This window comes from Aquarana catesbeiana, linkage group LG02, assembly GCF_042186555.1.
Source record: "Aquarana catesbeiana isolate 2022-GZ linkage group LG02, ASM4218655v1, whole genome shotgun sequence".
NCBI lineage: Eukaryota > Metazoa > Chordata > Amphibia > Anura > Ranidae > Aquarana > Aquarana catesbeiana.
This window is the reverse complement of record NC_133325.1, coordinates 524,841,584-524,865,411: the sequence shown is the minus strand read 5'-3', so window position 1 is coordinate 524,865,411 and position 23,828 is coordinate 524,841,584. Positions and strand designations below refer to the sequence as shown.

Sequence of the window (23,828 nt, the reverse complement as noted above, 5' to 3'; positions counted from 1 at the left end):
CACCTCTGGCCTTTCACCAGTGGATCGAATTCTACATAGATTGCTTCTTTAATTCAACTGCCAGTATAACTTGGAAGGTTTAACTGTTTGACCAGAAATATAATTCTGCATTTACTTTGAAGTATAGAGAGGTGGGGTATCTGCTATGCGTTATAATCTGTGGATACTGAGATCTTGTATGCATGTACATGACAAAGTTTTAACTGGAACCTGTGTTTGTTATTTTTAATCTCAATAAAATTATTTTTGAGGAAAAAAAAAACATGGCGGAGGCAGTGTGATGGCATGGGCATGCATGGCTTCTAGCGGCACTGGGTCACTTATTGATGAAGTGACAAAGACAGAAGCAGCCAGATAAATTCTGCAGTGTTTAGAGATCTACTGTCAGCCCAGATTCAGCCAAATGCAGCAAAGTTGATTGGACGGTGCCTCACAGTACAGATGGACAATGATTCAAAACACTGCAAAAGCAACTCATGAGCTTTTGAAGGAAAAGACGTGGAATATTCTGCAATTGCCGAGTAAGTCACCTGATCTCAACCTAACTGAGCATGCATTTCACTTGCTGAAGGCAAAACGAAAGGCAGAAAGACCCACAAACAAAAACAACTGAAGACAGCTGCAGTTGGAGCCTGGCAAAGCATTAGAAAGGAGAAAACCCAGTCTTTGGTAATGTCCATGGGTTCTAGACTTTAGGCAGTCATTGGCAGTAAAGGATTCTCAACAAAATATTAAAAATTAACATTTTATTTATGATTATATTAATTTGTCCAATTACATTTAAGCCCCTGAAAATGATTGTGTATAAAAATGGTCGCAGTTCCTAAAATTTGTACTTGATATTTATGTTCAACCCCTTGAATTAAAGCTTAAAGTCTGCACTCAAAATTAATTTGGATTGTTATGTTTTAATTTTATTCTGGTGGCATACAGAGCCAAAAGTATGAAAATTGTGCCTGTGTCCAAATATATATGGACATAACTGTAAATAGTATATAATTGTAAGTAGGTAAGAACACACATGAAAAAACTAAAGCCAAATTTGCATGCAGGGAATAGACTTTTCTATATCTGCCTATTTCAAGCCTGAGTCTCTACATGATGAGACATTTCAGTTTGCGCTTGATGTTAGGTGCAGAAAATCATTAACTAGCCCAACCCCCGTTCCCAAAGAAATTAAAGGTGTTATGTTAGCTATATATAAAGAAGAAAAACAAATAAGTATTTACCCCTCTGGCAGATGGAGCACCTTCTCTGACTTTCTGAGCCAACCTTGTTAATATGTTAACAAGCCAGCACTGGCGATCAAACTCTTCTCTTAGCCCTTTCCCACAACAACAAAGGAGAGCAGCAAGCAGGTACTGATAGCGAATGCTGAACTGAGAATCCTTCAGACAGTCCTTTAGCAGCCTGTGTATCAAAAATGATAAAACATTTCAATGTATATGCAAATCAGAGTTGCAGCATTGTGTTGTATTGACAGCAAAGTATATGAGATCATGTGCTAATTACAATTATTTCAATTCAAATTTGTGTGGAAAAAAGATGTTAGGTGGTTTCACATGAAGGGGAGAGCTTTTGAAGACTCAGCCCACTTGCCAAATTGAGTTTAAGGGCTTTTCTGCACACATTAAGACTCCTTTCACACTGGGGCTTTTTTCAGCTGCTTTTGGGCTAAAAATAGCACCTGTAAAGTGCCTGAAAAATGCCTCCCCTGCAGCCCAAGTGTGAAAGCCTGAGTGCTTTCACACTGGGGCAGTGCGCTTGCAAGACATTAGAAAGAGTCCTGCAAGTAGCATCCTTTGGGCGTTGCGGGAGCGGTACACTGCTCCTCCACCACCCCTGCCATTGAAATCAATGGGCACCGCTGCCAAAGCGTCTGCAAAGCTCTTCGGCAGCTGCGCTTTTAACCCTTTATTCGGCCGATAGTGGGTTAAAAGCACCCTACTAGAGGCTCGGTTCACACTGCCACGACTCGAGATCCGACTTTTGAAACCCCAAGTCCCGTGACATGTGAAATCCCATTTTAGTCAATGAGAGCTGTCTTAATTAGCACTGCTGAAGTTGCTCAGACTTTAGAAAAGGTTCCTGTACTACTTCAAGGCGACTTCTATCTGACTTGTGCCCATAGACTTTAAAGGAAGTTGCCTCCAAGTTAGATCCTCATCTTAATTGATGTGATTTGGATCAGAGATTACAGGAAGATTACACAGGCATTCTCTGAAGTTGCTTCAAAGTCGCGCCAGAGTCACCTGGCAAAGTTGCACTGTGAGTAGTGTGAACCGACCCTAACTATGGCCCGCTCAAGTCTTCAGTCTCTCTCCCACAGACAAATGTGACTTAGCATCCTGGCTACTAAATTACCCAGTTTGAGCTGTACAGGCTCTCTGCCTCTAGTAGCATGGTCTCTCCTTGTGCCAGTGTTTTGCACCCTCTTTACATGGCCATTTGTGGGCAACACCCAGCTGACAATAAGTCACACACCTGTTCAGACACGGTCTGTACACTAAACCATCTCTTTCCATGTCACTATGTGCATCTTTACACGGTTACATCGGTGTATTTGTCACTGTATATTTGGATTCCTTTTTTGTATCTAGTGCATTATATAATATTCTTCACATAACAATAAAATGAAAGAAATTGGAATTGGCAACAATGCACTTTGATACCTCTAAAAATCCTCCGTAATCCATTAAAGGGGCTGCAAATCACACCAGAACACAGAAAAAGTTGTGCATGCACACAACAAATCGCATGGTACCGTTTAACCACTTTATATTGGTCTATCACATAAAATCCCAATAAAATACATTTACGTTTCTGGTTGTAACATGGCAAAATGTGGAAAATTTCAAGGGGTATGAATACTTTTTCAAGGCACTGTATCACATAAATCTTCTAAGTACCTTATTCATGCAGCACTATTGGGTGACCACATGATCTTTACCTGTTCTTTGGCATCTGCAGGGAAAGATCTTTGGGAGGACAGACAATGTGAAAGCAAGCTGGAGGAGGCAGAAGCTAAACGTGGGCCCAGCAAGTAATTATATCTTGGTCCCTTGTAGTGAATAATATATTTATTTTTTTATATTTTGGTTTTGTTATTTTTTTTATTGTTTTTGGTTTCTATTTTTGTTTTTATTTTATTTTTAGTTTTTATTTTGGTTTTGCTACTGCCTTTGAGATGGGACCTAGTTATGTAAATTTGTTTTACAAGGTACCGTTAAAATATCATACAACATAGCCCCGTCCAAATGGAGACCAGTGATCTTTGCATGGGATTATCCCCTATCCTAAGTGTAGAATCGGGTTGTTGATATACCAAGAAAGCAGTGGTGTATTTTGTAACGTTTGTAGATAAAACTAAGTAAAATTATTATATGTGATGTTCATACAGTATATATTTTTTTGAACAATTCATTATTGGGAGTTATCTTTGATATTTCAGAGTGGCATCTTTATATCCCTGAGGAAGAGATTAACTGAATCTTGAAACATGTTGGAAATATGAAGCACTAAAACAAGCAATTTGTGGAATATTAAAGCTCCCCAAATCATGCAGATATTGGGGAGCATCACCTCAATTTGTACATGTTTGTTACAGTATATGTTTTTATAAGCCAGTGTGCCTGTTGGTGTTTTTTCAACAAAAAAAAATGTGTAATTTTAATGAAATTGTATTAACCACTTGAGGTCCGGGCCATAGCCGAATGACGGCTACAGCGCGGACCTCAATCTCCGGGAGGACGTCATATGACGTCCTCCCCTATGCACGCGCACCGCGCGCACCCTGCAGGGCGCGCGGTGTGCGCGCTGTGATCACCGAGTCACGGAGACTCGGGTGATCACAGATCCGAGTAAGGGGCCGGTCCCGGCCCCTTACCATGTGATCAGCTGTCAGCCAATGACAGCTGGTCACATGATATAAACAAAAGCTCGGTGATCGGTTTCGTTTTCTCCTCACGCTGACAGCGTGAGGAGGAAAAAAAAGCCGATCACCGGCTCATGTCAAAGGGACATCGGTCCCGAAGAGGAAGGAGGCACAGATGCCTCATCTGTGCCTCCAAGTGCCATCTACCAGTGCCCACAGTGCCCGCAAGTGCCACCTAATAAAGCCCACAAGTGCCACCTAATAAAGCCCACAAGTGCCACCTATCAATGCCCAAAAGTGCCACCTATCAATGCCCACAAGTGCCACCTATCAATGCCCACAAGTGCCACTTATTAGTGCCACCTAGCAGTGCTGCCATCAGTCAGTGCCCAATCAGTGCCCAACACTGCCATCCATCAGTGCCCATCACTGCCACCTATCGGTGCCCATCAGTGCCGCCTCATCGGCATACATAAACGAAGGAGAAAAATTAACTGTTTGCAAAAATTGATAACAAAATATTAAAAAAATATAATTTAAAAAAAAAAAATTCTGTCTTCTTAAATTTTTTTTAACAAAAAATAAAAACCGTAGAGGTGATCAAATACCATCAAAAGAAAGCTCTATTTATGGGAAAAAAATGATAAAAATTTCATTTGGGTACCGTGTTGTATGACCGCGCAATTGTCATTCAAAGTGCGACAGCACTAAAAGCTGAAAATTGGTCTGGACAGGAGGGGGGTTTAAGTGCCCAGTAAGCAAGTGGTTAAAGATGACATTTTAAACAAATGATAGTTTCTTGTTGGTTTGGTTGCCTGTAAAGTCCCTTAAGAGGGAAAACTTACTCTGCTGATGTATGCTCTCTACAGTGTGAGTCTGTGTCTGCACAGCCCTGATTGGTGCTGTTCCAGTCACATGACTAAAAAAACTAATTCAGAAGAGCAATTCTAATTAGGTTATAAATATAAAATAACTGTTTTACATCTCCCAATAAATATTTTTTTTGATCATCAAAAGTGTATTTTTGTGCATTAACCACTTGCTGACCAGCCGCCGCAGTTATACTAGTGATCAGGAACAGCGATCTCCCTCTACTCTCTGTTAGTCCACTCCCCTCACAGAAACACCTCCCAGGGAACACAGTTAACCCTTTGATCACCCCTAGTGTTAACCCCTTCCCTGCCAGTTTCACTTATACAGTAATCAGTGCATTTTTTATAGCACTGATCGCTGTATAAATGTCACTGGTCCCAAAAAAGTGTCAAAAGTGTCTGATCTGTCTGCCGCAGTCCCGCTAAAAATCACTGATCACCTCCATTACTAGTAAAAAAAATAATAAAAATGTCATAAATCTATCCCCTATTTTGTATAATACCAAACAAAAGAAAGCTCTATTTGTGTATAAAAAAGGACAATTTTGTTTGAGTACAATGTTGTACGACCGTAAGCGACGCAGTGCCGTATCGCAAAAAATGGCCTGGTCATTATTCCGGTCCTTAAGTGGTTAATGTAGTGTATGCAGAGTCAAAGATGATTGACACTAGCTTTCATTCTAATCAGATTGCATCTACATTTTTTTTTAACTTTAACAGGTAGTAGCAATTACATTTGATACATGTAACACTGATTTATATTAAAAATTAGCATTTTCGTGAGTTTCTTAGTGAATGTTATCAATTAGCATACGTTATCCCACTCCCATAGTTTTTAGCAATAGGAGGACATGGAGGAAGAGGAAGATGGGGAGGGGAGTGTCATTTACCACTGTGTTCATTCTCACATATGTGAATCTATAGTCATTTGGGCTGAACAGATGAGAAAGAGGAGGAAACGAAAAGTTTAGAAGGGAACTGAAATTGAGCATGCTCTGTTGAGGACACCACCTGGTCTACACAATCTCAACCTGCAGCGGGACAAAGAAAAGATAGGAGGGACAGTTGAAAGCAGGATTAACCAAGTATATTTCATGCTGCCCAAAACAAATGTTTTAGTGGCTTCGTGAGTATGCACACTCTGTTATATAACATGTAATAAGAGCTTTTCATAGTCTGGGTTTAAAGACACTTTAAGAGTGTTTATTTATTCACATTCTTAAACTCATCTGTTGGAGATTCTAAAAGCAGAAGGTTTTTTTACGTTAACGCATTAGGGTAAAAAACCTTCTGAAAGCAGCTCCCCCCCCGCCCTCCTAAATACTTAATACCTAATACCTAAGCCTGATCTCAATCCAATGATGTGTACAACAGCGGAGGCTCTCTCAGCTCTCTCTCTCATTGGTTTAAACACATCAGTGGGAGTCATTGTCTTCCACTTCTGTCAATCACAGCCAGTGAGGAGGGAGTGGGGGGCAGAGGCAACCCCTGCTCTGTATGTCTTATGGCCGCCATAGCAACCCGCTTGCTATGGGGGCATTGGGCAAGGAATACCATTGGGGGATTTAAGAAAAGGATGATGGGGGCTGCTCGGTACAAAACCATTGCACAGGGCTGGCAAGAATGACATGTTTGTTGTTTAAAAAAATAAAAACTGTCATTTTACAATCACTTAATTTTAGATCACAGTTAAAAATGAAGGGAAGGTAGGTAAGCCTATAAACTTTAAGGATTTTCTGAATTCAGTTGAAACAATAATTTTGGCTATGCTTTCAAGAGTTTTTTCTCCAAGTCCCATTTATTTGGGTCCTAATTTACATTTTTTCACCAATCCGGTGCGGTTCTGTTCAGAGGTTCAGGTGCGAATTTTACCTGAAATCGCACCTGAATGGGACCCAAAAATGCACAGGACCCTTTTTAAACCTGAACCGGAGCTGCCCCACATATGTGAGAACCAGCTCTATCGAAAGCCGGTTCAATTCACATGTCATAAGAATTTGATGCGGTTAAAAACACATCCCATTCGCATATATGTGAACCAAGCCTTATTCTTGTCAAACATAACGAGGTATGGGTTTGTTTCCATTTTATGGACATGTTATAATATTATATGTGTTGGAATGGTCAAACCTGCAGACAAATGGGGGGAAACTCTCTTAATGTAGATAGAAATATCAGTGTATTAAACATAAGAAAATGGCTCATGTATGGCCAGCCTTACAGTATCTAGTACACACTGCAGACCTGTTTTTACTATTTTTTGCGATTCACCTTCATGATGTTTTGCTTGTCATTTATTGTGATACTCGCTACTTCAATGTTTGTAGTCTCCAATGTTCTCATTTATAATAATAAACTTCTTGTAAAAGTTAAAAACAATAGCAATATTCTGAAAAACACCTTCAATTATGAAATAAAGGAAAGGGATCCCACAAGGCATATATTATGGAATTGGACTGACTCCTGAAGAAGGATTTAGAAGAAAGTAAGCTAAAACATTGAATATAAACATATGCTGGCTTTAGACTTGACAATAGCCACTTTCTACTCTATCCCTAAAGTCCTCCCTAAAGTGAAATAGATCCACTGGGAGAAGATATGGTTGTCAGCAACTGAAGCATAAATGAGAGGTCAAGTAAATACATTTGACACCATTTTAAGACCTTTGTGTGAGATTAATTACCATCACAGATCAACAAGAGTTTTTGAGAGTTGACTACAAGAAATTTTGGTCAGAGAAAAAGTTATGTAGTTATGTAGAGACTTTGTATAGTTAGGTATCTGGACATTTAGCTGTTTCCCTAACTCTAGAGGAAGCTACTTTTTCAGAACATACAGAATTTTTGAAGGATTTATTACATTTAATAGTAGAGCATACCTGTTTTTCCCATTTGATAGTAACATCTATAGAAAACTTAAAGGGAGTGATGTGATGTAAAGTGATGTAAATCTGTTTTAAGGTTGGTGAGAGGAAGAAGGTACATGGTATTGTGAACCCATTTTATAGATTTTTTTTTTATCTTGTGGGACGGAGATAAAGAATTGCTTATGGAATTAGTTCAATTCAACCACCATTGCTATGTAGTGGCAGCAGGGACTTCCCCCAATATAACCCCTCACACTCCCAGCTAGCCTTAGTTGCATTGCAAGCAATAGCAAGAAGACAAAAACAGAGGGGAGGGACCTGTGTCTTGTAAGGTACCCCAGGAAATGGATATTTTCTTTATTGTACAGTACAGGAGTCCAGCTTCTTTAAATCATTATAACAGGGATGTCCAAAAGCAATCCAACTGAGGAGTGGGTAACACGGCAAACATCAACAGACCCACATAACAAATAGGACACTGTCTCAGAGCAGCTTCTAGCCAGTGTTCATTTTGTCGACTAAAACATTTTTGTCGACTAAATTAATACTATTTTAGTTGACTAAAACAATTGAGATGACTAAAATATGACTAAAACTAAAATGGAATTTTAGTCAAAAGAGTATGACTAAAACTAAATTGAAATTTGACATCAAAATTAACACTGGTCTGTAGTGCATATTCAAACCTAAATACCATAAATAATTACATTTTCAATTTTTCACTCCAGCAGTATATAATGAGTTTGGAAATTGTAGAGAAATGCTTAAATAATGCATTACAATTTAACTAAACCATGACTAAAGATGACTAAAATGATTTTAGTCAACTAAAATGTATTGGAGATTTAGTCTACTAAATACGACTAAAACTAAAACAATTGCAGAAGACTAAAATGGGACTAAAACTAAAATGCCATTTTATTCGAAAGACTAATGCCCCGTACACACGATCGGACATTGAGCGGACATTCTGACAACAAAATCCATGGATTTTTTCCAACGGATGTTGGCTCAAACTTGTCTTGCGTACACATGGTCGCACAAAGTTGACGGAATTTCCGATCGCCAAGAATGCGGTCACGTACGACGAGACTAGAAAAGGCCAGGTCCGAACCAAGCGCGGCCCCCTTTGGGCTCCTTTTGCTAATCTTGTGTTAGTAAAAGTTTGGGGAGAGACGATTCACACTTTTTCAGACTCGTGGTTTTCAGATCGTTTTCTGCTGTTCAGTTTGTGCTTGTGGGTTTGTATCTGCTCTTCAGTGCGTGCAGCGAGTTACATGTGACTCTTGTCATTGTGTTCTTGTTTGTTACTGTTTTTCAGGTCGCTCTTCACAGGCCTTGCTGTTCTTCAGTGCGTTCTGTTACTTCGTTCTGAGCAGCCGATCATTTTCTAGCCATGTTGCGTATACGCACTCCTCGTAGAGTTCGTGCTGTGCGGGGGCTTGGTGTTAGGGTCCTGACCGTGACACAAGTCCAGTTCATGAACAGGGTGGGGAGGAGTTCATGGACCAAGAATTGATTGCTTCAACGTGACCAGTTCTGTCATATGCCTTTGCTCCGTGAGATCCGTGAGAATAATCCTGATGATTTCAGGAACTTTCTCCGGATGACGGACCCCGTATTTCACCGTTTGTTGGCTTTGCTGACCCCCTATATCAGCAGGCAGGATACCTACATGAGGCAAGCCATCACTCCGGAGCAGAGGCTAGTTGCCACCCTGCGGTACTTGGCGAAGGGGAGAAGCCTGCAGGACTTGAAGTTCTCGACAGGCATCTCCCCCCAGGCTCTGGGAATCATTATCTCGGAGACCTGTTCTGCCATCATCCAGGTCCTGCAGAAGGAGTATATTAAGGTAAGATTTATCCTTTAATATCACATTTTATTGTATTTAATGTTTGATAATATATTGTATTTCTTTCCTCATTCCCAAATTACCATGATTGGAATATGCTGTGAATGTCCCCTTAGTCCTCATGCATGCTGGATTTTTATGTAAATATTTTTTTTCTCCTTCATACATATTTGCCTTCACTTACCTCCACAGCATGGTCTCCTGGCCCTATATTCACCTCATGTAGTCACTTAACAATGTATTTTATCAGCTCCATAGTAGTGCTTTACCCCAAACACCCCCTAAAATGTTTTAAAATGTGATTTGTGCTTTAAATTCAGGCAGAGTGCCAGAGGCTTTTTTTGGGGGGTCCCCAAATCATTTGGAACCCTCCCTCCCCCCAACTGCTAAGTCAGCTGATACCAATTCTCTATCTATCCTCAATCATCTATCTGCTGACTTTGCCAAACCCATACACACTATACCCATCTCTTTTGTGGTCAGATGTATGGACGAATTCCCCAAAGCATGTAGTGCAGGGGCCTGCCTGTATACTTTCAAATGGTATTGTTTAAAGTTTTTGTATACTATTATTATCTTGATAGGTAATAGTAGAATTTCCAAATGTGCTCAAATGTGTACAATGTGTATTTATATCTTTGTATTATGACACTTCTTACCTTTCCAGTGGGCTGCCAATAGTGTAACAATCTTTTTAATACCAGCACAATCACATGTGCATTTAGAAAACAGGATTTTTAACACAGCTTACCTGTAAAATCCTTTTCTTTGAGGTACATCAGGGGACACAGAGCCATAGTAATTACTATGTGGGTTATAGGCCACCTTTAGGTGATGGACGCTGGCACGCCCTAAATTAAGAAGTGCACTCCCTATATAACCCCTCCCACTACTGGGAGCATTCAGTTTTGTAGCCAAGCAATACACGTGTATACCAAGAAGGGAGGGACCTCTGTGTCCCCTGATGTACCTCAAAGAAAAAAGAAAAGGATTTTACAGGTAAGCGGTTTTAAAAATCCTGTTTTCTTTTCATACATCAGGGGACACAGAGCCATAGTAATTACTATGTGGGATGTCCCAAAGCAATGGCAACTGAAGGGAGGGAGACACAATAAAAGGTAGGGCATTAGGAGGCCAGAGGACTTATACTGCAGCCTGCAGTACACTATGCCCAAAGGCAATATTCTCATGACCTTTTACATCGATTTGATAGAATCTGGTAAATGTATGGACTGAAGACCAAGTTGCGGCCTTGCAGATCTGAGCCATAGAGGCCTTGTGACGCACCGCCCATGAGGCACTAACAGCCCTGGTGGAATGTGTTTTAAAAGGAAAAGGTGGAACTTTCTTCCTCAGACCATAAGATTAAACAATCACTTGACTAATCCATTTGGAAATAGTAGATTTCGATGCTGCTTGTCCTCTTTTAGGACCTTCTTGCAGCACAAACAAAATATTTGTTTTTGTGAATCTGAGCGGTTTCCTAAAAATAGGCCTTAACCGCTCTTACTACATCAAAAGGAATGTAGTGCCTTCTTTTCCTTAGATTGAGACTCTGGGAAAAAAAAAGGCAGAATAATATCCAGGTTCAGGTGAGAACCTGTCATCACTTTTGGTAGAAATTTAGGATGAGGCAATACCAACCTTATCCTTATGCATGATTTAAAATATGGCTCTTTACAAGACAGAGCCGCCAATTCCGATATTCTTCTTGGCAGAAGATATGGCAACCAAAAAGACTATTTTTCTGGAAAAGAACTAAGGGAATTTCCCGTATAGGTTCAAAAGGCTGATCTGTAAAGCCGACAAGACTAAAATTCAAATCCCAAGGATTTAGAGGTGCCCTGACAGGGGGATTAATTCTTGTTACCCACTGAATAAAAGTACGCACCAGAGAGTGAAAAGCAAGAGGCCGTTGAAAAAATATTGATAAGGCCGAGACCTGGTCCTTGATCGTACTCAGGGCCAGGTTCATTTCTAATTCCATATGCAGGAATTCAAGAATCCTACCTATGACATACTTCCTGGGGTGCCAACCCCTGGATCCATACCAGAAAATATGTGCCTTCCAGATTCTAAAGTAAATGACTCTAGAGGCCGGCTTCCTAGCATTAATCAAAGTAGACACTACTGAAGGAGATAACCCACGATCCTTTACAATGTGGGTTTCAATAGCAAACCACTAAATTTAGCGTTTGTAAGGTAGGATGGAATACCGGACCTTGAGCTAGAAGGTCTGGCCATAATGGCAGGGTCCAAGGGACTTCTACTGCCATCTTTATGATCTCGGGAAACCAAGATCTTCTGGGCAACACTAGGACCACCAGAATCACTTCTTCCCCTTCCTGCTTGATTCTGCGGAGAAGGCGTGGAAGTAGCAGAACTGGAGGAAAGCATAGATCAGTGAAAAAAAATGATCCTATTGGGAAGACCAAGGCATCTGTTCTGCATGCTAGCGGATCCTTTGTCCTAGACACAAAGTTGTCGACTTTGTTGTTGAATCTGGACGCGAACAGGTCTATGTCCAGAATACCCCATTCTTGACATATCGAGAGGAAGATGTCGGGTGAAGGGACCATTCTCCTGGAAACAATAGTTGGCGACTCAATAGTCCGCCTGCCAATTCTCTATCCCTGGAATGGACATTGCTGATAGACAAGGTATGTTGCTTTCTGCACAAGTTAGAACATGATTCACTTTTTGGACCGCACGACTTCTCATGCCCCCTTGGTGATTGATGTAAGCCATAGCATTGCCAGTTTGAATCCTGACAGGACAATTCCGCAGCTTGAGCGTCTGGAAATTCAGGGCCAGATGTACTGCCCTAATTTCTAGAACGTTGATGGACAGGGTCCTTTCTGGTCCTTGGACCATTTCTCCTGGACAGAAGCTTCTTCCAGGACTGTTTGCCAACCTAGAAGGCTGGCATCCATTGTTACCATTTTCCAAGATACTGGTAAAAGAAGAATTTCCCCTTTTGGAGGTTGCTGACACCAATTGAGGCTCAGACACACCTGGGGGGATAAGAGCATTGGAAAAAAAACAAAGCCTGAACCTTCTTGTTCCAGACCGACAGAATAGCGTTTGTAGCAGTCTTGAATGAAACTGCGCATAAGGAACGGCTTCGAAGGAGGCCACCATTTTCCTTAACAATTTCATGCACATCTGAATGGAAAGATTTCTCTTTGCTTTGACAAGTTGAATCAGTTCTTTACTGGAACCAATGCTTGCCTGGGGTAGGAATACCTTCTTTGTACGGTATCTATGACTAGCCCCAAGAACTGTAATCTCCTTGATGGTTTTAAGGAGGATTTTTCTAGGTTGAGTATTAAACCTAGGCATTCCAGGTAGCTTACAGCAGAGATTAAACTTTGGTTTTAGGCCAGAGACTGATTGATCTACTAAAAGCAGATCATCTAAATAGACTAAGACCGTTAACCTGACTAAGGGAGGTGTCAGGATTTTTGTGAATACCCGTGGTGCAGTGGCTAGACCAAATGGCAGAGCCACAAACTGAAAATGGCGATTTTCTACTTCGAAGTGTAGAAATTTCTGATGAACGGGAAATATTGGTACGTGGAGATATGCATCTTTGATATCGATTGATGCCAGAACTCTCCTCCTTGCAAAATGGAGACCACCAATCGGATTGCCTCCATGCAAAAGGACCAGATATTTAAGTGCAGGTTCAGATCTTTGAGATCTAAAATGGGTCTTACCTCCCCGTTTGGTTTTGGAACTGTAAGAAAAAAAGATTTGAATAAAACCCTGAACTCTGTTCCTCTAAGGGAACTTCTGATATCACCTCTTGAGATAAAAGATGCTCCAGAACTAAAAAGAGAGACTTCCTTTCCTCTGGATTTCTGTAAAAAGTTGACTTTAGAAAACAAGGAAACTGGAACTCTCGGAACTCTAGTTTGTAACCTAGAGAAACTGAGGAAGCCCATCTGTCCTGACATTGTTCCTGCCAGATTTGAAAATTGCAGAAGCCTTCCCCCCCACCCGAGCAAACGGGGGTGCTCCTTCATAAGGAGGCCTTAGCATTTTGCTTTGTCAGGCTTTCTGCCCCAAGACCTCTTCTGGCCCTGGGACTGCCCCTGAGGTCTACCTCTTGAGCTTGACAGTGAAGGCCATCGAGACTGCCTAGGGGCAGATGCTCCTGGTACTGAGAGGAAGCACGCTAAAAGGAGAAATGTCTGAATTTCTTCTTTTACTGGCAAAAGAGAACTTTTCCCATTAGAAAACCTTTGGATATATTTATCTAGATCGTCTCCAGTAATCGTTCGCCATGAAAAGGGAAACTGGCTAGAAGCTTTTTACATGGTGCTTCAGCTGGACAATTTACCAGCCACAGGACTCTGTGTGTATGTACTAGTCCCAGCATAAGCCGTGAGGCTTGAATGATACAATTTATCATTGCATCCACCGTAGTGCATCTGATACACCAGCCCATTGCTGGGCCTGCTGATCAGGAAGAATCTTAAGTATCTCTACAAACTGATCCTTTATGGACGGAGATAACCCAATTGCCGTAAAAATGGGCTGTGCTACTAAACCTGCCAGAGACATGTTGTTCTTAGGCAGAAGTTCCAACTTTTTATCTGTTGAATCCTTTATCATTTGCGCATTGTCTATCGGACAAGTGAGATTTTTAATTCCTGAGGTGATTGCAGCATTAAATTGCTGGAACCTCCCACTTCTTATAGAATTTTTCCTCCATAGATACACCCTTTTTGGAGGAAAAAAACAGCTTATCCAGGTGTTCCCATTCTGAATATAACAACTTTTTTAGCCCTGAATAGATAGAAAAAAGCGTCCCCAGACAGGGAAGGTTACTGATCCCAACCAGAGGTGGGCTCATCACTAGACTGCACTACAGGCAGCAAAAGGGTTAAACGAACCAATCTAGTGAGGGAGTGTACCAGAAATGTAAGATTACTCCCTCCATACTAGGATCCTCAGCAGAGGATATATTAGTATCTTCCAGGTCTCTTTGGAAGACCTTCTTGATCCCCTGCCCCTTGTACCTCAAAATGAGGGTCCTGAGCACTGGATAGGGATCTGCTATGATTGAACCCACTATGGAAAGTGATCATAGCATCAATCTTCTTTTTCCACTAGAAATGGTAGAAGAAAAAAACCTCTTGTGTGATTGATATATATATATATATATATATATATATATATATATATACACACACAGGGACTGAAGTGTTCAGTGCTGCTGCAACACCAGTCTCCCCTGACGGCTCATTCTGACCGACCGCATCACTCTCAGAGGAGGATGACATTCTTTTGTACATGGATTTAGGTTGTTTGTAAAATAATCAAACCACTACCACTCATAGCCTAACGCACAAAGCAGAGGCACTACCAAAGAATGCATACACTGCTAGGCTATAGTCCAGCAATAAAAATGCTGCTATTAATGCCCAGCCTGAAAACAATGTGTCAAAGGATATACCTGTGTTACCAACCTGAGAAAAAAGCCACCTCTGCTTTTGTGTCCCTCCACAGCCTGCAGCAGCACACAGTGTGCTTTAAAAACTAACTCCATGCGTCCCTGACGTCGAAGAACGCCGACAGCCCCGCCCCCCCCCGCGCTGCTTACGGCTCCACCCTCCTTTCAAAAGTATGGGTTTTCCCGCACGAGCGGCGGGCTATAGATTCATCTGAATCTTTCCAGAGCTGTCCGGCGGGGGGGGGGTAAAACAGCCGCCAGGTGGCCACAGCGGTTTTCATTTTTTTTTTTTTTTAAATGAATCTGGGCCACTACTCTCCCCCAAGGGGGAATCCCAGCGCAGGGGCTACCCACAGGAAGACAAGTTACCCCTCTTACTAGAGGATCTGCTTTGCCGGAGAAGGAGGAAGTGTTCACTCCTGACACAGCGGCTGTTTTCAGCATGAGGCGGTGAGTACTCAATACAGCGCCCAGTGGTGACACATAGGCATGACAACATTATTCAGTTAAAGGAGACTTTCATGAAAAAATTCAAAAATCTCCACTTACCTTTTCCCGCCGCAGGGTTATCTGTGGTAAACCATCAGACCCAATCTTCACCCTTCAGGGTGGGCTCCGTAAAACCTTCAGGAACAGGGGAACCTCGAGGTATCCCACAATCCTGGACCTGCAACAGCACCCTGCCAGTAAAACTTTATTGGCCTTACTACCAAAAGTACTGGATCCCAGGGTCCAGCTCTCTAGAAAGAGAAGCATTCGCAAGCAAAAACCTTGTTTCTTCGGATACGAGGCCCGGGTACCATTCAACCTGGCCTGAAAGACACTCTGAATGGATCCGGTCAGCATGGCTAGCCCCTGCAAAGATTGTTCCAGTGGAGCTCAGCACAGCACATCTTTACTCGTGACCAACACCTTAGACACTGGCGAAAAAAACTGAATACTCCCAGTAGAGGGAGGGGTTATATAGGGAGTGCACTTCTTAATTTAGGGCGTGCCAGTGTCCATCACCTAAAGGTGGCCTATAACCCACATAGTAATTACTATGGCTCTGTGTCCCCTGATGTATGAAAAGAAAAGGTTTTTAAAACAAACCAACATGTTTGTTGTATAACAATTTTTGGGTTCACATTAGAAAAAGTAGAAATGTCTATTTAAGATAAAACAGGCATGTTTAAAACCAACAAGAAAGACGCAAATCTTGAACTTACAAAGTTCACATTTGGTAGAACTTGAAGCCAATATCAGACATGAGTATTTACAAACTGTGTTTGATATTGCGTTCACAGCTACTTTATTATTGAGGAAGGGGTTGCACCCTCAAAACGCGTCCATTGATCTCCCGTGATGGCAGATAGCACATGTTGACACACTGTGTGCATCTTCAAAATTTGGCTTTTCGCAAATATGTCAAAAAATGTTAAAAATTTTTAGCACACAAAAAACCCAAGGGATTTGGAGGGGTTTTAAACTCTCCCTAAAACATCAATGATGTTCTTCATTTTTTGTTAAAAATCATAGATGTTTTTCAGGATGTTTTCCAAGTCCCTATTACACCCCATGATCTCCCCGATCAGGATCTGTGCACTTTCCGAGATGAAATGCCCTGGATCCACAACATCACGATCACCTAAAAAGATAGAAACAAAAACACACCATGTATTATAAATATGCCGGCATCCATCTCTTACCTGAGCCTGTGGTCGCAGACACTCACCTGTTGTGGTGCCAATTTCCGCCACGTCTTCCTCCTCCTGCTCTGCTTAGATTGGGAGGTGGGGGGTCTGTGGTCTCCTCAGATGAGGGGTGTCCTCCGAGTCTTTTCTCCCCTATGTAAAAAAATAGGTATACTTAGCACACAGATATTTGATGGCAGAAATAGGAATATAAAACATTGCTTGGAAGTGGGGTACAATTGTCTATTTTGGCAGAGTTCCAAGATGTAGAATTTTTATTGTCCTTTGTCAAGCTTCAATGCTTTACCTGTTTTGTACAAGCTTCACAGATGGAGACACCCCTATAGTATACACTGGAGCACCTGTGTGGGCCCCTAATAAAAAGGGTGTTCTTGTGTCTCACACTAGTGCTCCAGCGTCCAGATGTGTTAACAGCTGCTGAGTATCCTCTCCTTACACAGAATCTAGTTTGCATTTCATTCTAGTTACAAACCCATCTAAACAACCAAATTATTTTCAGACAAGTAGGCCATAAAAAATGTGGGCAAATGCATATGGCCAAAACAATGGTGTTTTCTAGGCCGAACGAACAATGTTTTATACGAACGAATAATGTACCCATGAACATGAAAGTTGCCATTTTAAACTGGATAACAGTTAAGAAAAGCACATGGAGCAGCACGAACGTAATAAACATAAAGAATAGGAGCACAGCACAACCACTTACTTTTTTGCAGCACTCTCCGGATCTTTCTGTACTGCTCCTGCTCTCTTAATTTGAGGTCCGACCACCGTTTCCTGAGCTGATCTTTCGATCGTCGTACCCCGAAATTCCGGTGCAGACTCTTGACCACTTTTGCCATGATCTTGGCCTTTCTGACATTGGGGTTGGGGTAAGGTCCATACTTCCCGTCATAGTCGGCCCTCTTCAGGATGTCCACCATCTCCAACATCTCCCCAAAGGACATATTTGAGGCCTTAAATCGTCTCCTTCTGGATTGGGACGTTTCTACCTCCGGGCTTTCCTCCTCCTTCTCCCCCCTCGTTGGTGTAATTATCAGACACCTGCTCTGTCTCCGCCATATGCTCTTCCCCCACTGCGACGAATGAGAAGGGGGCGGGGAATAGAGTAGAAAGAAAGTCAGGGGCGGGCGGAGTTTCACGCATGCGCAGTGTCTATAAAGCGTAACAAGCGTGCGTAGTACGTACGATCTGTGAGCGGAGGAAGGAGTAACAGAGGCGCCGATCGTGATTGCGAAGGTAAGATTTAACAATGGGCCTATACTGCTTCTAGATTGAGGCCTGTATTTGCACAAGTTTAGAAGACTTTAGGCTGACATTAGGGTTTGTCTTGTGTTGTGTCTTGCAGTGAAAATGGATATCTTGAAAGATAAGGACTTTATGCCAATCTTCATTGATATGTTCAGGGAGCTGCCCTGTCTGTGGAAGATAAACCACCCTGAATATAAGAACCAAACAAAGAGGAAGGCAGCGCTGGATAATTTGTTGGAATTTGTGAAGACAGTGGTCCCCACGGCAGACATCACCTATTTGAAGGTTCTAATTGGTGGCATGAGAAGCACTTATCTAAGGGAGCACAAGAAGGTCCAGGATTCCCAGTGATCAGGAGCTGCAGATGACATTTATGTCCCCAGGCTGTGGTACTATGACAGGCTCCATTTTCTGGCAGGCCAGACTGAACCCAGGCCATCACTCTCCACTCTTCCTTCCAGGCTTCCTTCCCCCTCAGCTGAGGCTTCTGACACCCAACCTGGGCCTTCCAGGCTGCAACATGTGGAGGAGACCAGCTTGAGCCAGGTATAGCATTCTTCTAAATATTTCTGGTTGTCCAATCAATTATGTTAAATAGATGTTAGTTTGGATTTCTAATTTATGATTGTGATTGATGATGCAAAAACTAAAACCATGTCCCTTTTTCATACACAGGGAAGTCTCAGCCAGGAGGTGGCCGGGCCAAGCAGGCTGCCTAACATCCAGGTCTCTCCCCTCCACCTTCAAAGAAAAAGTGTCAGGAAGAGGAGTAACCCAGAGGAGGCTGCCATAGGCCTCTTTTGGAAGGCTACAGAGGCCCTGAGAACCCCCCCACAGTGTGGAGGAGGACTTTGCTGGCATAACTGCCTGCAAAATGATGCAGATGGAGGAGGGCCAATGACTCCTGTGTGAGTTCTTAATTTTGGAAGCTCTTAAGGGGTTGAGGGGCCAAATAACATGTGCTACCCACACTTGTGACCTCACACATAGTCCTCCTCCTCCAGGTCCTACTCCTTCTCCTCCTCCAGGTCCTACTTCTCCTCCTGCCACATCTCCAACACCAGAGCCACAGCCGGGAAGGAAGCGTGGAAGTAAGACCAGAGAGTGATGGCCCTGGGTTCAGTCTGATCTGGCAAAATATGCAGGCTCTTGTAGTACCACAGCCTGGGGACACAGATGTCATCTGCTGCTTTCCGGATCTCTGGGACTTTTGGACCAGACTGCACTCCCTTAGATAAGGACTCCTCAGGCCACCAATTTTGCTGGAAAAGAATTGATGTCTGCTCTGGGGGCCAAAGGCTTCACCAATTTATGATGTTTATCCAGCGTTGCCTCCCTCTTTGTTTGGTTCTGAGCCCTTAATAAAGGAATTTTTAGTTCAATTATACTCGCCCATGTGTGTTTTCCTTCAAAAAGGACAGTTTGTGAGGAGGCAGGTACATTTCAAAATTACAATGTGAAATTAACAAGGGACACCAACACCAAGCAACAACACTTCATATTCCTGATATGTGCCTACTGTACCATTTATTTGTATGACAAAGTATCGTGTTCTCTTTGTATGCCTCCTTTATGTGAAAACCCTGGTGTTCCTGCCAGTCCCCCTGCTTTTCTCCTAAAAACTGACCACACTTTTTTACATGGCATCCAAGATGGCCTCTTGAGCCTGGAGCTGTGCACCTGGCCGGCCGTGGATAGCTCTGTAGGGGCCCCAGAGGCACACATCTTGGGCACATTAGGCTGCCACAGCTCCCTGAAGGTCCCCCGCTCATTGTATGGCCAGTGGCAGCAGCCAACGGGCCAGTTCTCACTTGCCGCTGACCATGAGATTTATGACTACGACAGCTAAAATGGCAGCCGCTCAAAAGCACAGCCACAACTCCACAGAGCCTGCTCTTCTAGCTCTGCTGACCCCGAAGAGATGCACGAGACTCCCCGGGACCCTCTATTTCCAGGCAGCTTCTCAGCTCAGGTCGGCACTTCTCCTGCATCTACAGAATCTCTCATAGAGCAGACTCTGGATGACCTGCTGACTGCACAACCCTTGCAACCATCAGATAGCCTGGCTGCACCAGGCTTTATGCATGATCCTCTGGGAGCGGAAGGGGAACATCACCTTATGTTTGCCAAATTTTCAGCCCTGTTGGATCAAGGGCTAACTAAAACAGTACAGCAGATCACCTCCACGATCAAAGCAGATCTGCAAGGACTGGGGGCCGTATTGAGACAATTGAAACTAAGCTGGACAACACTATATACTAACCAAAATACCTCCTGCATTGAGAGTCTGCAACAATTGGACCTGGCCCCAGATAAGATTGATGATTTGGAAAACAGGTCCAGGCGATATCATTTCTGTATACGGAGTTTGCCAGAGACAGAGAAAGATGTGGATGCTACTGTTCATACACTCCTAAAAAATCTCCACCCCGATCTGCCTCCTCATCGCCTAGATCTGGACAGGGCCCATCGGGCCTTACACCTTCAGCGCCAGGAGGGCCCACCACGCGATATCATCGTTAAATTGCATTATTATAAAACCAAGGAGTTGGTGATGCATAAAGCTAGAGGCCCCAAATCTGTCTCTCCTGGGACATGATATTCAAGTGTTTGGGGATATTTCTCCATTTACAGCTCAAAAACACAGAACCTTCAAACCACTGCTGGCGGTACTCCAAAGTAAAGCCATTAAATACAGATGGGCATTCCCCTTTCATTTATCCTTCACTTACACCAACAAACCTTACTCCTTTTTCTACGGCTGGGTTTTATTTGCCAGGAGACATCTACTTTGCAATCTTCTGCGCCTGCTGTCCCCAACCGCCATGGGAAAAGGTTCGTCCTCTCTCACTATTATGGCATCAAGCATCCTATGATCATAAGGGATCGTCCATACCCCTTGAAGTTTATGACTTTGATGATAAGAGCTTTTATTTCTGTTGACACCTTTTCAGATGATGGGAACTTTGCTGCTCTTTGGGGTTACTCCTTTGAAGTTATATGGGACTTAGTAAAACATTTTGTTTTGGGTTTTTTTTTTTTTGTTAGATATTTTGACTTTACATGATCTTTATGCCTATCACCTTTTGTATGGTCTCTGCACAGGTAACATAGTCTAGTCCTGGTACAGGGGGATAGTTACAAGTGGCTGTGGTTCCTCTGCCCTGTCTGGTTGCTTCCTTGGGCGGGTGTGGCAGGGGGCGATGGCTGTGGGTCGGGCGGAGACTGGGGCATATGGAGTTTTTAATGCATTTCAGATGTTATCCAACTAGTTATATGTTTTTGTCCTACGCTGTATTTGCTAAGTGAGCTAAGGCCTGCCGGGTGGTTGTGCGCACTCACTCGAGCCACGCTCCTGATGATTCAGGCTTCTGGCCCGAGTTTCGCATCACGCAGGTTCGGGGCGCAAAACTTCTTTGCCCTAGCCTGGAGGCTTTGTTTTGTCTCCTGGCTATGGTGTTTGTGTATATATGTCTCCTTTTATTTTGTGTTGTCTTTTCTACTTTTCTCTAACTTTTTTCTTTTCGGAGATCTAGGTTTATTTATCCTCCTCCTCTGCTGAGGAGCTGGAGCGGTTGGGCCATACGATGGATCGTACTCTGGGTTGGGGTGAGTGGCGACCTATGCTGTATGACATTCTTAGCACACCATGAGTACCTCTAGGCCTTTAGTGACCCCGTGTAGGGTAAACTCTCAACACCCAGAGCCTAAATTCTCCTGTTAAATGTCGGAAGGCGTTTTAGTATTACCAATCCTGCAGGGCAGATGTCTTGCTACTTCAAGAAACACATTTTCTCCGATCCTATAGGCCATCCTTCCTGCACAAACATTTCCGTTTTTTTTTTTTAAGCTAATGCTCCAGATAAAACGAAGAGTAGCGATTTGTTTTTCAAAAAGTGTTTCTTTCACACTTAAACAAGAAATAAGGGACTCTGAAAGGAGGTTTGTGTTGGTTACAGGCCTAGTTGGGGAACAGTTCTGTTCCTTTGTTTCTTATTAAGTCACTAATGTTGGTCAGGCCTCCTTTTTAAATAATTTTCTCCAGGCCCTGGCCCCCCACCTACAGGAGCAAATTATATTTGGTGGAGATACCAACCTAGCTTTAGACATCACTCGATAAATCCAATTCTACCCACACTCATCTCAAGCGTGCCCGGAGGCAGGCCTGCGAGTAGCTAAATTGTTGAACTCACATATTGATCATGTCTTTGTCTTGTGCTCCCTAGTGCAGAGTATCCACAAGGTCACTATTAAAAGATATTGCCTGGTCTTACCACTCTATGGTCTCAGTGTCATTACTTGCCCTATCGCTTCCCCCTCGTTCGCAACAATGGAGGCTTAATGAATCGCTCTTATCTGATCCCTGCTGGTGTGAAGACATCTGAATATGTGTAAAACAATAATTCATTGAAAACTCAACGGAGGATATTTCTCCGGTGATGTTGTGGGCAGCCCACAAAGCTGTAGTGTGAGGGAAGTTGATTCAGTTGTCTTCACAGCTTCACTGGACTCGTCAGGAACAAATGCAGACATTAGACTCTGAATTGCAATCTTTGCTTCGAAGTCATAAACGTTCCCCGGGCCCAGCCCTGCTCCAACGCATTGAACAGGTCTGATTGGAATAAAATTTAGCCCTGATGACCAAAGGGAGTAGAGCATCCGTTGGGCCTCCACTAAATTTTATATGCATAAAGATAAGATTGGTTCTCTACTTGCACATAAACGTAATCCTCGTATGCAAACCTATGCTGTTCCTAAGATCCGCTGCTCTGATGGCAGATATTATACTCTTCCCTGTAGCAGGCCCCTGGAGGTGTAGATTCCTCGGCTTGTGCTCAATACCTGGAGGGCTTGGTGCTCCCTAAAATATCTGTGGCCCATAGAACACGTTTGGAGGCTCCTTTTACGGCACGGGAGCTTTTGGCTGCTATTAAATCTACGAAAACTGGTTCTTCCCCAGCACCTGATTGCTTTCCAGCTCTATTTTACCATACATTTCACGATGCCCTGATCCCTCATTTGGTGAAATATTTTAATGCTATCCAGGGTGGAGCCCCTTTAGATTCCTCTTCATATATGGCATACATTTCAGTGGTTCCAAAGCCTAATAAGAATCCGGGAGAGGTTGACAATCATCGTCCCATTTCACTTATTGAAATCTTAACTTGTTTACAAAGGTTTTGGCCAATAGATTTTCTTCCTTCATTAGGTCTTATGTTCATAAGGATCAGGTGGGCTTCATCCCGGGTTGTCAAGGGCTGGATCAGATCAGGGGAGCGGTGGATATTATTTCTCTGCTGCAATCAGGCTGGTCTGGAGTTCCCCCTCAGGAAGGCCTTCTCTTGTCGGTTGATTTGCAAAAGGCATTTGACTCGGTCTCTTGGACATAAATGTTTCAGGTCTTGGAGTCATGGGGCTTTGGCCCACTCTTTGTGCAAATCTTTGGCACTTTGTACACTAAACCGCAAGCTAAGGTCAGACTTATGGGGCATTTTTCCGACCCAATTGTAAATAAACGTGGCACATGTCAGGGGTGCCCGCTATCCCCTTTGCCATGTGCTATCGGGATAGACGCTATAGCTATTCAGGATGAACCAAAAATTAGAGGGGTGTCCTGCGGATCACGTACACACAAGTGTGCGCTATTTGTGGATGATATGTTGTTGTTTGTAACTTCCCCCTTACCTCGATTGGGAATATACTCCAAATACTACGTGAGTTTGGTAAGATATGTAGGCTCAGGGTAAACGAGACAAAGACCTCTGCTATGAACGTTAATATCCCTGCATCATTGTATTCAAGCCTCAAGATTCTCTCCCCTTTCAATGGCACGCGAATGCCCTCCCATATCTGGGAGTTAAACTTTCCCCTTTCTTATGCATCGTTATATGCAGTTAATTGTCCTTCTTGCTATAAACGTTTAGAGTGGTTGCTTTCTAGTTGGGCCCTTTACGATCT

General features: G+C 42.9%; 1 protein-coding gene across 4 annotated transcripts in view; it reads right to left on the bottom strand.

Annotated features, from left to right (window-relative positions):
* Window positions 1–23,828, bottom strand: part of PIK3C2B (phosphatidylinositol-4-phosphate 3-kinase catalytic subunit type 2 beta) — a 1,217,858-nt gene that overhangs the window by 332,089 nt on the left and 861,941 nt on the right. For all 4 annotated transcript variants that reach the window (XM_073615832.1, XM_073615830.1, XM_073615833.1 and 1 more), the window contains one exon: window positions 1,230–1,410. In XM_073615832.1, coding sequence (XP_073471933.1) covers window positions 1,230–1,410 — 181 coding nt within the window. The remainder of the gene's footprint in view (window positions 1–1,229; window positions 1,411–23,828) is intronic.